This window comes from Sturnira hondurensis, unplaced genomic scaffold (assembly GCF_014824575.4).
Source record: "Sturnira hondurensis isolate 20B ecotype Veracruz unplaced genomic scaffold, ASM1482457v3 Scaffold0014854, whole genome shotgun sequence".
Taxonomy (NCBI): Eukaryota; Metazoa; Chordata; class Mammalia; order Chiroptera; family Phyllostomidae; genus Sturnira; species Sturnira hondurensis.
Window position 1 is genome coordinate 12,745,628 of NW_028087485.1, and position 16,359 is coordinate 12,761,986.

Here is a 16,359-nt window from a genome sequence, read left to right on the forward strand (position 1 = left end):
TAGTGTGTTCTATGTATAGAGAAGACTGAGGTGAAATTCCTGACATTTCACGTGAAACAGAGGACAGTAAGCTCTCCTTCCCGGTTGGATGCCTGAGTCCTGTAATTTAGCCAGGCTCTGACTTCAGCGCCCTTCCAGGGTGTGTATGCGCTGGCAATTACACACTCATTCCGATAGGGTAGGAGGTCAGTCAGTAAGCATATTTGTGAAGCCAGACCCTCCTCTGCTTCTGAGTCACTTTCTGGTGGAGCAAAGACGTTCTCGGGGAGAAGCCTTAACTCTTTCAGATGGCAGAGGTTACTTCTCTGTGTGATAGGGTAGCTCTCTGAGTCAGAGAGCAAAGGGCCTATACTCATTCTTCATTTGGTATTGAATATTTTAGATAATGAGGTGTATATGTAGTCAGATTGTGAGATGGAATTTGAGAAAATGTAGTAGAAGGAAGACAATCTCCACCTTGTCTCAATCTTGAGGAGTCGTTTTAATAACATATAGATGGTTAAGAGGTTTGCAAAACACTATGTTTGTTTTAGAAAAAAATATTTATGACACCACCCTTATGTGGAAATCTGACATCTGGCAACTTCAGCCCTTTGGAAGACAGCCAGAAACTAAGAACAGGGCCTCCGAGCACATAAAAAATAACCGTTGAAAAACTCTAGCACTAACACATGTATTTTACCACTGCAGAGAGTTTGTTAACCTCTCATTTGGAGCTTGTTTACTTTTTACTTATCTGGGAATGTTTAATAATTTTGGCAGTGTCTGTGTGGTCCCCCCACCCCTGGTAGATTATAAGCAACAATCTAGGAAGAGGTTGGAAAAGTTGACGGAGGGGATAAGCTGGTAGCAGAGGGAAGGCTGACATCAAAAGAGAAAGACTTAGAAGCTAAACAGCACTGATATTATGTGTTACAACACAGCACAGTAATGTGTGGTTTTCATAATGAACTTGCGTCCGTTAGCCACAGAATAGGTCATACACATTGTCTTTTGAAGAAGGCGGAGAGATACGTAGTGTGTCTATTTTTAAACGTGGTCCAAAGTTAACCAAGTTTTGACATGCTGAAATGGTAAATTCTGCAGTGTTTACACTTGAAATAGCACATTCTTTAGTGATGCCGTGTGAGTGATGCAGATTTGAGCTTGTAGCTGATTATGGAGATGATCTTTAGTAACAATTGCTGGCATTTATGTAGCACCTACTGTACCAGCCCTGTCCTCGGCTTTGGAGACAGACGGATCTGGGTTCCCAGTTTCATCTCTGACTTACTGCGTGACCTGGGACAGATTACATCACCTCTTTGAGCTTAGGTCCTCACATATAAAATGGGAATCAATAATATATGATAGGGTTGTTGTGAAGACTCAGCGAAGGAAGTACATAGTACAATGCATGGCATGTAGTAGTGCTCATTAAATATTAGGAATGATTATAATTACTTTACATTATCATTGTCTTCTTAGTGATTGTTATGGCAGTCTGATTACCTCCGTTTTTCTGAACAAGGAAACTAAAGCCTAGAGGGTTTATTTAACGAATATGTCTAAGGTGAAATAGCTGATAAGCCGTGGACCTGGGATTTGAACATTGGTCTCTCTGACTTCAGAAGCCTCATACTTTGCATTCACATTGTGCTGCCTCCTCTGTGTATGATTGTAGCTAGATTTTTTTTTTTAATATGTAAAGAAAATGTGTGGTGGGGGAGGGCAGAGGATGTGGGAGATGTACTAGCCACTTCTCTTTTCCACTGTAGACTCAAGTCATCTCATTATAGAAAAAAGTTCTAGTAACGCAAAGATGTTAAGTTTTGACTCAGCAGTACAAATTAAACATGTAATGTTTAATTGTTTTGCAAAATATGTACTATGCAAGATTCATTAAAATCTCATTGGTACTCTGCGTTAGTATACTGAACTACTATTTATACTGAACATGCCTGACATGTTTGTCCATATCATTGTGTTCTTATTATAAACTTAATAGAGCTACAGCCATCTCTTATTTTTTGTAATTAGGTACTTCGTGCTTTTTGATGTTATTATAGTGATACATAAGATGCAAATTAGAATCCTCATCTCTACCAAACCCAAATAAATACTTGATAAATAGAGAAAGAAAGAAAAATAGACTTGGGTCCCGGACCCTTGGCTACCCCTTATAAAAAACCTAGGGAGAAATGTAGCTAATCATGGCTGATTGTTTACAGGTGGGCATATGCCCGCTGTTTATTTCTTCAATTTTTATTGCTTAAACATGTACTTAAGGGCCGTGGCTCAGTGGATTGAGTGCTGGCCTGTGAACAAAGTGGTTGCTGGTTCAATTCCCAGTCGGGGCACATGACCTGGGCGGCACATACCCCGTTGGGGGCATGCAAGGGGCATGCCGATGTTTTACTTCATCTCTTTCTCCCTCCCTTCCCCTTTCTCTGAAAATAAATAAATAAAATCCTTTTAAAAAAACCCACATTCTTGAGCTGGTGTAGTGAACAAAATCTTGCTTGGAGGCACCATCTACATAGCCCATATTTGTTCTTTTTATGGATTTTTACTTTTTCAGTATGTTTGAAATCTCAGTCATTGAGGCGTGGTCCTGCTGCCGTTCTTTACGTCTCGTTAAACTTTTCTTGCAGACACAGTCTCAGTAGTAGGAGCCAGAATGCCTTCAGTCTGAATCTTGGCTCGGCAGCTATGAACTAACTCTGTGAGCTTGGACAAATTAAGTTTTCTAACTTACTGAGCTTCTCTGTACTAATTTAAGATGGTTATGGGGAATAAATGAAGTGCCATATTTCAAATCCCTGCTTTTCAAATACTGTGTTTTTGAAATACCCAGTTGCCTGGTACTTGAAAATGTTAATTTCCTTCTTGCCCACTTTGGGCATATTTGAAAAGTCAGTGTTTCCTAATTTATATCTTTTCTATTACTCACAGGTATATCACTTTTTTTCAGTTCCAGAATGATCTTAAGAATCAAATGAAAAATGTATGAGGAAATTATTATTTTAAAAGAAGTAAATGAGCCCTGGCTGGTGTGGCTCAGTGGATTGAGTGCTGGCCTGCAAACCAAAGGGTCGCTGGTTCGATTCCCTATCAGGGCACATGCCTGGGTTGCAGGCAAGGTCCCCATAGGAGGTGAGCAAGAGGCAACCACACATTGATGTTTCTCTCCCTCTCTTTCTCCCGCCCTTCCCCTCTCTCTAAAAAAATAAATAAAATCTTCTTTTAAAAAAGAGCAAATGAGACTACTTTGATATTTTTTTATCCTCACCTAAGGACCTTTTTTTCATTACTTTTAGAGAGAGAGAAATGGAGAGGGAGAGAACATCGATGTATGAGGGAAACATTGATTGGCTGCCTCTTGTGCACTCCCCAGCTGGGGATCCAGCTTGCAGCCTGGTATGTGCCCTGGCCAGGGACCAAATCAGCAACCTTTCGGTTTATGGGATAACGCTCCAACCCACTAAGCCACACCAACAAGGGCCTACTTTGATATTTTTAAGCATACATTTTTTATTTGCTAATTTTGACTTTATTATAAGTATCTTTATGTCTCAAACTTTATAATATTCAGAATATAGGTCTCTATTACAATGTCTTATGTTTTCCATTTCTTTTGCCCTTTCTCTCCAGGTATAAGCCATGGAGGTCGGCTCAGTGGTTCGAGCCATCTTTGACTTCTGCCCTAGCGTTTCAGAAGAACTGCCACTGTTTGTGGGAGATGTTATTGAGGTGTTGGCAGTGGTGGATGAATTTTGGCTTCTAGGAAAAAAGGAAGATGTTACAGGTAAGAAGCTCATAATTCTTCATGTACAAAATGGACCACAAGCCGTCCCTTCTTTCCCTATTCAAAGTAAAGCTTAAATGGGAAACCCAAGTCAATGAAAACTTCGGAATCCTTTCATGATTTCCATATATAGTTACTGTGACTTCTGTCAGCAAGGAGAGAATGTCTGTTACCAGTCCATCTCTCCTGATTGGTTCCTTCAAAAGGTTGAAGTGGTTAGATACCAGCTGCCCCCAGCCTAGTTTTCTATTCATTTCTTTCTCATCCCTTCCCAGGTTTTTATCCTTTGTATTCAGCATTGTTACTTCTTTTCTGAGAACGTGCAGTACACTTTCAGAACCCCCCTGTCATTTGCTGTTGCATTTCACTGCTAACTTTTATCTGTGATTTATGGAACATAAAGTGTTCTCCACTTTGTTTTATCTGGCTGTCTTCTTTTAACATTTTCCACTCTTTCTTTCATTCTTTTAAAGGAACCATGATACATCCTGTTCACTTCTCCCTAGACCCATGGTTGACCTAAATTTATTAAAGCTGTCTTTTCCCTTATGCACCTTCCTCCTGTTTTTCACGCACCTGGTTTCCTTTCTTTTGTTCTTTTTTTTTTTACTTTTTTATTTTAATTGTTCAAGTACAGGTTTCTGCCTTCTATCCCCATCCCAGCCCAACCGCCCAGCCCTCCCCACCTCCCTCCCGTTTCCATACCCTCCTTTGTTTTTGTCCACGTGTCCTTTATACTTGTTCCTGTAAACCCTTCCCCTTTTCCTCTGAAATTCCTTCCCCTCTCCCCTCTGGTCATTGTCAGCCTGTTCTCAATTTCAGTGCCTTTGGTTATATTTTGCTTATTTGTTTGTTTTGTTGATTAGATTCCTGTTAAAGGTGACATCATATGGTATTTGTCTTTCACTGCCTGGCTTATTTTTCTTAGCATAATCTTTCCAGTTCCATCCATGCTGTCTTCTGTTCTTTAAAACACACTTTAGCATGAATTTCTTTCATTAATTAGCTTAAGGAAGGGTGGAAGTCTTTCCCCCACACTATGCCCCTATGTTAAATCCAGTCCTTAACTTACATATGTTTATGTAAGTCTGAGTTGGAGTATGTATGGTATACAGTCCTTAGAACAGACTGTTGTCACTTAACCCGCATTTGGTGATCAGTTGTTTCCCAGTACAAGTGATCTCTAAGCTGAGACAAAAATGATGAGTGGGAGTTAGCAAGGCAACAAGGATAAGCAGAGAGAATTGCTTGCTCAAAGTCTCTGGAGCAAGAGAGAACACAGAGGGACTGAGAAACGTTCAGTACCACGTGGAGTGTGAGAGGTCGAGGAGAAGGTTGGTTCTCGGGAGATGCGCAGAAGCTAGACTCTGGAGGACAGAGTATGCCACGTAAGGAGTTATGGGCGAGGGAAACCATGAAAGTGCTTTAAGATTTTTATCAGATTTTTGGGGGCTGCCCTGCCGCAGTGAGGAGACCCAGGGAGACCCTGGGGCAGGTGGCACTGTAGGAGCCTCCACCCTCATGTCTGCAACCAAATTCAGAACTGACCTGTAAAGTACATATTCTGAAAGACTGGAAACTGACAGAATGATAGAAGTATCCATGCATGATCTCAGTACTGCATTCACATGGCGCTTACAAAAGGTATTTTTTTAGCTTGTTAGAAGAACCTTGGAGCTAGAAGAGAGCATAGCAGGGGTGAATGGTGATGGAAGGAGGCTTGACCTGTGCTGGTGAACACACAATACGATATACAGATAAAAACAATATACAGGTGATGTATTATACAGTTGTACACCTGAACCTATATATAATTGTATTAACCAATGTCCCCCCAATACATTTAATAAAACATAAAATAAAATAATCTGAACCGCCCCCCCCAAAAGAAGTTGCTCATTTATTTTGTTCTTTGGCAAAGCTGGGTTCGTTCTGCCTGTTGCAGGAAGTAGACTTTTACAGTTAAAGCCTTAACTTCCATCAGGAAATGTACCTGCCCTTGCAGAAATTTTCAGGTCCCTATTGTTATGCCTATATTGCCTTTTAAAATGCAGTATTTCTTTTAATTACTTATAGAAAGAGTCTATATATCCTGATGAGTTGTTGGGAAACTGTACTATGAGCTTTGATAACTGCAATAAGTTGTACAATAGCAGTGTGACATTAATATGCAGTGGGGTAAATATCTGAGGTCTCAGATGACTTCTGTGCCTTTGTAATAAAGAGTAAAATAAACTCTGTGAGAGTAAAAGCTGTATTGTGAATTGTGATGCCCTATGAGAGTTTTATGTGCTTTTATTCAGTGGAGTGCTTTGCCATTTTAATTTTTAAATGGTGCTTGGGATCCTTGGAATATTTAAATAAAAAGTTATTATTGATTAAAAACTATTTTTATCAGATTTTTAGAAAGCTCACAGCTGCAGATTGAAGGATGGTAGGAAGGAGCAAAACCAAAGGCCAGGAGGTGGGGTGGGAGGTTGTCACAGTAATCTAGGTGAAAGATGCTAATGGCTTGGACCAAGGTGGTGGGTCTGGAGGTAAGTGGAGGACAGGTAGAAGTATTTAGGAGGTGGAATCAGTTAAACCTTTTGGTGCTTTCCAACTGGCAGGCTCTGTCTCTTTACCACTACCTATTAAAACCCTGTGTATGTTTAGACTCAAGTGCTATATTTTTGGCATTCTTTAAAAATTTTAAAAAGATTTTATTTATTTTTTTAGAGAGTGGAAGGGAGGGAGAAGGAGAGGGAGAGAAACATTGATCAGCTGCCTCGAACCCCATCTGGGTCCTGACCGGCAACCAGGCATGTGCCCTGACCTAGAATCGAACCAGTGACCTTTCCATTTGTAGGCTGGCACCCAACCCACCGAGTCACATCAGCCAGGGCTCAAATGCTATCTTTTTCATAAAATTTTTCATATTCTCCCTGACCCATTCTCTCCCTTCTCTGAAATCCCATAGCAATTTATATACCCGTGTTGGGACACTGGGTGTCAGAATTGGATTTTTGTTTATTTCTGAACTAGGTTTTCAGATCTTTGAGGATGAAGACTTACTAATTTTCCCTTCTGCAGTGTGCCTTGAATAGAGTGATGCTCAATAAATGCTTATTGGACTGAATTGCATTCTCTGTGTTCTCACTGACTTTTTAATTGGGCCTTATAAATGGGCCCAGAAAACTTTTTTGTTGTTGTTGTTCTGGTACACAGACATAAAAAGAAACTTCAGTGTTGGAAATGCTTGCTTTTATTTTTCAGGACAGTTCCCCAGTAGTTTTGTGGAAATTGTGACCATTCCCAGCCTGAAAGAGGGAGAGAGGCTATTTGTCTGCATCTGTGAATTTACATCTCAAGAACTCAACAGTCTTTCTCTCCACCGAGGTAAGCTGATCCTCAGGAGTGGACTTTAAAATAAGATTGATGGACTTGGTCCATTTTGACAACTAGATCTTTTTTGGAATTTTTTTAAAGTGTCTAACCTCCGGAAGGTCTTCAGCGACACCAAGATAGTGCTGATAATGACATTGCCTTGTATTTTAGTAGCATTTTACAATTTCCACAGTGCTTTCTCACAGATACATTCTCCTTTGGTCCACAACACAGACCTGGGAGGTAGCAGAGCAGGCATTATTAGCTGCATTTAATAAATGATGAAAATAAGATTCAAACAGTGTTGCCCACAGACGAGTTTTGACTTCGGAACGCGGAGTCCTGTCACCTGATTACAGACCCAGTGTTCTTTTTCCAGTGCCCCCTGCTGTGGCTACACTTCAGACTGTATTTATCTTTTTTCTCATAAAAACTGATACGGCTTTGCTAACCACATTGCTGTTTACTAATGCATAATAGTAGGGTGGGAACTGTGTATGGAAATGGAGAGACAGGTAAAATAGCCCATCTTGCTACTTTGCAGCAGATAATGTTATTAAGGTTCTCATCAGAACCAGTTTAATTGGAAAGAGTTTAAGACGAATAGTCATAACAAGGTCTCACTGATATTCCAAGTATTTCTCACTTTTCATGCTCTGATAACGTGAGAACTTCCAAAGATGAACTATGAGCTGTTTCAACAAGTGTGCTTGATGAAGCACATGCATTTCTGCATAAGCACAGACACCGAGAGTGTTCTGCAATGATGCTTGACGACCAGTGCAATTTCCTGATGACTCAGAGAGCAGTCGTCAATATGGTAGAATTTACTGGATATGTTATTACTATTGCTACTTGCTCTTCCGAGTAATGCACTAAAGGGGTAGGCTTAGTTTCTTAAAGCCTGTGCACATATGAGAGACACCTGAGAGAGAGAGAGAAGGAGGGAGAGACTAGAGGGAGAAGCCTCACAAACCTCCTTAACCCTTGGTCAGTGAGAAGAAAGGAATATTGGACTTTGACCTTAATTTCAAAATCCATTTTGAGAGTTTCTTGTGCTTCATTTTACATGGAGACTCTGCCTGTGTTTTGTATACTTCCTTGCTATTCAGTGTTGGGAAGGCAGGCAGAAATAGACCAAGATGTTATAGCAGGGAACCTTAAATGTGCCTACTCACCTTCCATTGGAGGGCTGTGGCCACATCAGGCCAGTCACAGGGTGGGAAGAAAGGGCTTCTCCCAGAGCTGTGCAGGGGGTGTGGATGGCATGGACTTATCCTTTCTCACACCTGGCTCCGGGAGCAAATCGTGGGTCTACGAATGTGCTATGTGTTGCCCTGGCCAGTGTGGCTCAGTGGATTGAGCACCGGACTGCAAAGCAAAGGGTTGCTAGTTTGATTCCCAGTCAGGGCACATGCCTGGGCTGTAGGCCAGGTCCCTGGTTGGGGGGTATGGGAGAGGCAACCTCTCATTGATGTTTCTCTCCCCCTCTTTCTTCTTTCCTTCCCCTTTCTCTGAAAATAAATAAATAAAATCTTTAAAAAAAAAGAATATGCTATGTGGACTTGGGGTGGTGAACACACAATACAATATATAGATGATGTATCACAGAATTGTACACCGGGAGCCTATATAATTGTATTAATCAGTGTCACCCTAATAAATTCAATGAAATAAATAAAACAAGAATTAAAAAATATGTACTATGTGGGAATATGCAGTATGTCTACATTTGAGGAATTTGAGGATGTGGCTTGTGGAAGTAGCTTTTTGCTTCATAATATCTTGTGCCATCAAGCCCTAAATATTAGAAAGAGATACATTTTCTGCTGAATCCCTTCTTTAGGAAGACTAGTCTAATGTGTTCTGAATGTGTTTTGCACCTTAGGGGATTCCCAGATTCTCAGAAAGACCATGATGTGAGTCACCTGTACTAAGGTCATGTTGGGGCCTGGGATCTGTAGATCTTATCTTGACTAGCTGTTAGCCAATTAAGCCTGGTCAGTTTAAAGATATAAATGGAGCCCAAGGGAAGAAGATGGGGGCCGGGTACATAAGAAGAGAGTTGAAAGATGTGTACCAGTTATCAGTGGCTTTATCTTGTCCTCTCTGTTACTGACTATTCAGCTCTCTTTCCTTCTGAGCTTTTCATGTCTCTTTTGGCTCTACTTGTCTCCCGACTGGAACGCAGAAGCCTTTGAGGATGGGCAAGTTAGATGTGCCTGTGTAACTTATCTTTCTCTGGGAAGTTTGGCATGAGGCACAGGAATGCTTTTAATTCTTCTTGTTTTCTGTACATGATGGTCCACATTAACAGGTATTGATTTTAGCCCTGGCTCGTGTGGCCCAGTGTATTGAGTGCCAGCCTGTGAACCAAAGGGTCACTGGTTCGATTCTCAGTCAGGGCATGTGCCTGGGTTGTGGGCCAGGTCCCCAGTAGGGGGCACGAGAGAGGCAACCACACATTGATCTTTCTATCCCCTGTCTAAAAATAAATAAATTAAATCTTTAAAAAGAAAATTCAGATATTAATTTTACTAGTTGGAAATGACATTACTAAAAGTGAAAGTATTGTTTTATACCACATATGGTTTATAAGATTTGAGTCTAGGCTTCCTGACTTTCAAGTTCAGTGCTTGGAATGGCCCTTCTAGTTCTTAGACTGAAACTTTCCGGTTAGATCAGAGTCTCAGCTCCTGAGTAGTAAACATTCCTTTATCCCTGTGCTGTAATATTGTTAATTCCATTGTTTCTTTGTTTCTTTAGTACTGTCAGTGTAGCAGTGAAGCTCCTCCTGTTCTGCAAAAGTAAAACTTTGGTGATTTAATACGTGTCAGGAGGAGATTTGGAATCTTTAAGAGCATGTGGTATAACGTTTAAGATCTGTCTCGTTTTATCATACTGCCTTAAGTTAATTGTTATTTACTTATATTTCAGAAATACTGGGATTTGTAAGAGAAAAATGACATAGTTTTACATACATATTTTTAATTCTAAAATTATATAAAAGTCATATCTACATAGAATTATAAATATGTATTTAAAGCAGACATTACCACTCAGGAGATGAGAATTCTGATATCCCTAAATTTAAATCCAACTCCACAACTAAATAGCTGTGACTTCAGGCTACACAGTGGAGTTCTCTGGACTTCAGTTTCCTTATCTATAAAGTGAGGATAATGATACCCTACCCTGGGGTAGTTGTGAGGGTTAAATGCATGTATGTGGGTGAAGCATCCGGCACCAGGTAAGCACCTAATAAAGATTAGCTATTTCTATTGTTTGTAGCCTGGGATTCCCGCAGTTCATAGATGTGCTCGAGGGGACCTTGTGCCCCAGTAATTAGGTGGAGTTCTGTGTGCACGTACGTTTCCCAGGGAGAGTCTAACTGGAATCAGAACCCCAGTGGTGCTTCCAGCAGGTGTCACCCTTTCTCCCTTTCCAGAAGGGATCCTACTGATTTGGACTGTTCCCTGTGTTTTAAGTTACATTGAACTCCAGAAACAGCAACAAGCTACCTCTTAGAAGGATCAAAGCAGCCAGGGCCACTGATGGTTCTGAAAAGTAGACAGGGGGAAAAAGGACCCCCCCCCAATAAAACGCGTATTACAAGGAAAAGAAAGAGGAAGAAGAAAAAAAGTAATGGGAATGATGAAATACTAATCATTGCACTACATGACGCAGAATGCTCGTCCCTTACCTACAACCTCCTGTTTCTAGGCCACCTCCTTACCCCCCAAAAGGGACAAGTAAAAAAGTTAACCGATCAATTTATTTATAAACTGATCAATTTATTTGAAAAGAAATTGATAGATGATATTTATCAGCCAGATCTGTGATGTGAGCTATCAGGATTAAGGCTCCATTGTGGCTCATTTATAAACCTGAGTAAAATATAGTTGACTCCTATAAAGCACATAGTCCCTGGCATTAGGATTCTTTGAAGGACCTAATACTCATTGTATTTACATTCAGGTTCTAAGAAGATTTGCATTCGTTCTTATCATCTTATTCCTAATGCATTTCTTGTTCAAACGAGACATTCCAACAGGAAGAAGCACACAGTGTGGAGGAGGCTGGGATTGATGGTGCATGGGTGAAAGGTTCAGGCTGACTTAAGAGTCACCACATTTCCTATTTCTCTGTTCTTCACATCTGGTCACTGTTTCCGGTGGTTTCTCATGTTGTTGTTTCCGAAGTCTAGGTATGACCACCAGGGGGCCTCCATTCCTAAGGAGTCTCCTGGGACACCAGGGGAGTAGCCGCGTGACTCTTTCTAGAGAGATGAGAGACTCATGCAAGAAATTCAGTAACGGGGCTATAAAATAAGTGTGTTGAGCAATTATCTCTAAAGTGCTTTTTAGGATCTAAATAATGATTTTAAAAAATTCACCTTTATTATACAGAAATAACCAACAGCATAGCAGTCTACCAGGTAATAAAGCTTAGAAAAATAGTCACGCAGCTGAAAAGAGGAAAACATGGCTTAGTATGAGGGCTTCATGGAGAGCTGGCAAAACAAGGAAAATATTGTCATTCTACAGCTTTAAGAAATCTGGTTCATTTCAAAGCCAGTAGAGTAGGAGGTATAGCACGCTTTTATCCTTATTCACCAAAAGGCCTATTGTGTATGAACAGTAGTCACGTTCTCCACTGAGTTCCCTTTGTGGTCTTGGTGGAATGGCCTCAGAACTAGTGGGGGTGGGGGGAGAATCACTTGTAATTCTCAGGACCACAAGCTCTGACCAATGGACGTTGAATCATAAATTAAAGGAATATAGAAATATAGGACCGAAACCCTATTTTTCAGGAATATCTATGAAAACAGTATCAAATCAGTGAAAATGTATTGGAGTCCACCACTAAGTACAAAAATTTTACATTAGGTGTTGTGTAGTATATAAAAATACAGGTGTCAAAATGAGCTATGTAAATGATTGCTTGACTATAAAATGACTCGTATGATTTCACCGGGTGCTTTGTTCCTCTGGCCTTATTTTATTTGAGCCGGTTGCATTGCGTTCCTTGATGACCTCTAGTCATGAAAGTGAAGTTGGTTTAGGTGTTGAGTAAGAGGAAAGTTAAAACAAGATTAAAACCGATAATCTAGAAAATGAATAGTTCATAATCAGATTATTACAGGTTCATTATAAAACAATTATAACAAACTGTAATTTTGTTATTGCAAAACTGTAACTTTTTAACTGGGGTAAATCTTTTAAAACTGAACTTTAATTTCATTTTTTCCCAGAAACAAACACTGCCCCTACTCTTTCTTGACTTTAATGTTTTCAACTGTAAGACAGATACAGTTGCTTTAGCTCAGATTTTATGAAGGTAATCTGAAACACCAGTATTGGCACCATGGGTTATTTTCCAAGACAAAAATTCTGTTTATGAGAACATTCTTTTAATATTTTATTATGATATATTATCAAGATATGTATACTTCAAGAAGGCCCCTGGAGAAAATAAGTGAAGAGTTTGTTGCCTATACCCTGTGCCTCCAACAAAGAAGCCTTTTGGGGAGATTTCTTTTTTTGTTCCATATTTGATGTTGAATATAATGTAGTCCAAGAGATTAGATCCCTCTTTGCAAAGGATTGGAGTGAACATGAATATATTCTTTATCATTTATAAGTTAATCTAGTGTTACAGACTGTGAGAACATTGTTTATATTAGCATTTCTCAAACTTTTTGATGTCGGGATCCCTTTACTCTAAAAAGTTATTGAGACCCTGAAAAGTTTTGGCTTATGTGGGTCTATTGATATTTAACCATATTAGTTATAAACTGAGAAATTTAAGATATTTATCAATTCATTTTTTAAAGCCCATGACATGGTAACATAAATAGCATGTTTTATAGAAAATAACTAGTTTTATAAACAGTGAACATTTGGTTCTCACAACATTGCTTTATACTTTTGTAAATCTCTTTAATATTTGCTGTAATAAAAGAAAGCTGGATTCTCATATTTGTATCTGATTTCAATCTGCTGCAATATGTTTTGACTGAAGTGTATGAAGCAAATGTGAAAGTTTTGACCCTACAGACCCTCTGAGAGGTACCCCCACCTCCCGCCTGGGTCTCATGGACCACACTTCAGGAACGACTAGTTTACAGGAATTGTCAGTATATTCTCACTAAATTGTCAAAATTCAAAAGGTTGTCAAAAGTGTTTGTTTATTCCTTAAAACTCTAGGTGTGTATTTCCCTGAATTTGGTAGATGTTTAAAAAGATGATTTGCACTATCAGTTATAGTAATATTCTCCTGGGGTAACGAACGACTGGGGTCACTCTCTTTGCTTCTTTTTCTTTAGGTGACCTAGTGATTCTCGATGGTGCTCCCACTGCCAGCTGGCTGCAGGGCCGGAGCTGCTGGGGTGCCCGCGGCTTCTTCCCATCCTCATGTGTTCGGGAGCTCTGCCTCTCCTCGCAGAGCAGGCAGTGGCACTCCCAGAGTGCTCTGCTCCAGATTCCGGACTACTCCATGGGCCAGGCCCGGGCGCTGATGGGGCTGTCTGCCCAGCTGGATGAGGAGCTGGACTTCAGAGAAGGGGATGTGATCACTATTATCGGAGTTCCTGAACCAGGCTGGTTTGAAGGGGAACTAGAGGGTCGAAGAGGCATTTTTCCAGAAGGTTTCGTAGAGCTTTTGGGGCCCCTGAGGACTGTGGATAAGTCAGTAAGTTCTGGAAATCATGGTGACTGCATTGTAAATGGCGAAGTTGATACCTCTACAGGAGGGGAAGAGAGAGGGCCAGAAGAGGAGGAGGAGCAGCCAGGGACCTATGGAATTGCCCTCTACAGGTTCCAAGCTCTGGAGCCAAATGAGTTGGATTTTGATGTCGGCGATAGGATCCGAATTCTGGGGACCCTGGAAGATGGCTGGCTAGAAGGATCCCTGAAGGGCAGGACAGGCATCTTTCCCTACCGGTTCGTAAAGTTGTGTCCTGAAACAAGGGTGGAGGAAACCGTGGACCTGCTGCAGGAAAGCAGCCTTACTGGGGTCCCTGAAATGTCTTTGGATTGCTTGGAGAATTCCTTAGCAGTGGAGGAAAAAGGACAGCATGAATCTCATGAGTGTGAGGCAGAGAAGTCCAACTGTATTTCCGAAACATCTTCCGCAGATCATCTGACCTCTGAATATGAAGTAAACAAAATCTCTCCTTGGGATGAGAGCACCTCCAGGGCACTCCCGAGGAGCCCAGGTGCAGGACACGAACAGCCTTTTGTCAAAGACTCCTCCATGAGGGGTCCTTCAGAGGGAGTCAATGGTGTTTCCTACCAACCACACGTACCTTTTCATCCCCAGCTGCAGAAAAGCCAGTATTATTCTAGAGCAGAAGGGAGCCGCCCAAGCTCAGAGCAGTTCTCTGACCCTTTTCCTCCAGGGGCAAGGACTAGAGACTATTCCAGCCTGCCTTCCAGAAAAACATATTCCCAACTGAAAGCCCTTAAAAGGCCAGTGTCTCCTCTTCATGGTAGCTCTTCTCTTTCAGCCTCTGGGGTGGTCAGACCTAGCCAGTTGAGCCCTCAACTCCAGGGCATGGCAAAATATGCCAAAAAGCACCACACCTCCAAAGAAAAAAACGCTTCCCACTTTTGTTCTGAGATGAAGTCTGGCCTGCAAGACAAGGGGCCCACTGTGGAAGCATTGGCGCCCCCACAGGGAGATGGCAACGTTGACCTGGATTCTAAGTTGACACAACAGCTGCTAGAGTTTGAGATGAGCTTGTCAGGGTCCAGCGCAGAACCAGATAAAAGTTTGTGCCACTTTTCAATCATGGACTTTAACTCCGAGAAGGACGTTGTTCGAGGTTCCTCAAAGCTAATCACCCCGCAGGAGCCACCTGAGAGGAGAAAGGCCCTAAGGCCACCACCACCCCGTCCCTATACTCCAGCATCCACTTCTCCCCATTTGCTGGTGGACCAGAACCTGAAACCTGACCCGCCCTTGGCAGTGCGGCCCTCCCGCCCAGCTCCTCTGCCTCCCTCGGCACAGCAGAGAATGACTGCAGTGCCCCCCAAGCTCCTAACCTGTAACCGTCCTAGCTGTGAGACCCCAGAAAAAGAGGCCCCTGAGACCATGGAAAAGACTTTGGACCCAACTTCCCAGTGTCCCCTGGTCTTGGTGAGGATTCAGGAAACGCAGCAGGACTTGGATATGGCTAGCAGGGATCAAGAAGAGCTAAAGTCAATGCTGGAAGAGAAGCAAGAGGAATCGTTAAGGGCAGAGACCTTTGAGAATCTTGAGCTGTATGAAAGCAACATCGAAAGTTTGAATATGGAACTCCAGCAACTTAGAGGTGAGTGATGGGGAAATGAGATAGACTTGTTTCTTGACACCCATGAGTCCAAGCAGCAGCCTACCCATGGGATATGTTACCATGTTTGATGGGCAAGTAAAGAATGATTCGCTTTTTCATTACCTAGTTTCTTCTGTCACCACAATTAGACTTCTCAGTCTCTGTGTATCCTGTAACCACTGTGGCCTCCTGACTTTGTTTGAGGATCAGGTAAAGAAGCTCAGACCTCAGTGGCATTTATATCTCCTATGCTGCTGCGGCGTCCATAGCAGTCATGCAGACGGGAAGTCCCCAAATGTAACTTTCTTTAACCAGGCTCTGCTAAGGACCGAAGGTGTTCAGGCTAAGATACGTGAGAAAACTGCATCTGCGTCTTTGTGGGCTAGGGACTAGATTTCAAAAATAATAATAATAATAATAATGGCTGACATTTATTAACTTATTAATAAGCATTTGTTACCATTTACTTAAACAAAGAATCTTCACAACCACCCTGAAGGTACTGGGATAATTCATGTGGCTACTTTATAGATGGAGAAAAGAAAAGTTATAGCAATTAAGTCACTTGCTGAGAGAGCAAGGATTTGAGCTCGTGTTTTTAACCAGTCCGGTTCCTGCTTCCCGTCGTGCACACTCAGAAGTTCTAATGCTGCCCCTTAATTAGGGGCGACCAGCCTCTGGAGACTTCATATTCACCAGGCTACCAGGAGAAAGAATTTGAAAAGTAGGAAGAGTAAGAGTGAGACAACAACAGAAGCCCCAGGGAGAACGTGACCTCACGCCACTTTGGCACGTGTGCCCGAGAGCTCGGCACCAGCGTGCCATCAGCAGAATGATTCATAAAAAGCAATCTGTGGGTCTAGAAATTGCAGGGTACTAATGAGATAAA

The 16,359-nt window shown here is 41.6% G+C and overlaps 1 protein-coding gene across 2 annotated transcripts in view; it reads left to right on the forward strand.

Moving 5' to 3' along the window:
* Positions 1 to 16,359, forward strand: part of DNMBP (dynamin binding protein) — a 108,644-nt gene that overhangs the window by 24,706 nt on the left and 67,579 nt on the right. Inside the window, exons 2-4 of one of the 2 annotated variants that reach the window (XM_037064180.1) lie at positions 3,634 to 3,787; positions 7,043 to 7,165; positions 13,482 to 15,470. In XM_037064180.1, the coding sequence (XP_036920075.1) occupies positions 3,643 to 3,787; positions 7,043 to 7,165; positions 13,482 to 15,470 (2,257 nt within the window). In that variant the 5' untranslated portion in view covers positions 3,634 to 3,642. The remainder of the gene's footprint in view (positions 1 to 3,633; positions 3,788 to 7,042; positions 7,166 to 13,481; positions 15,471 to 16,359) is intronic. The other variant, XM_037064181.1, reaches the window with a different exon arrangement.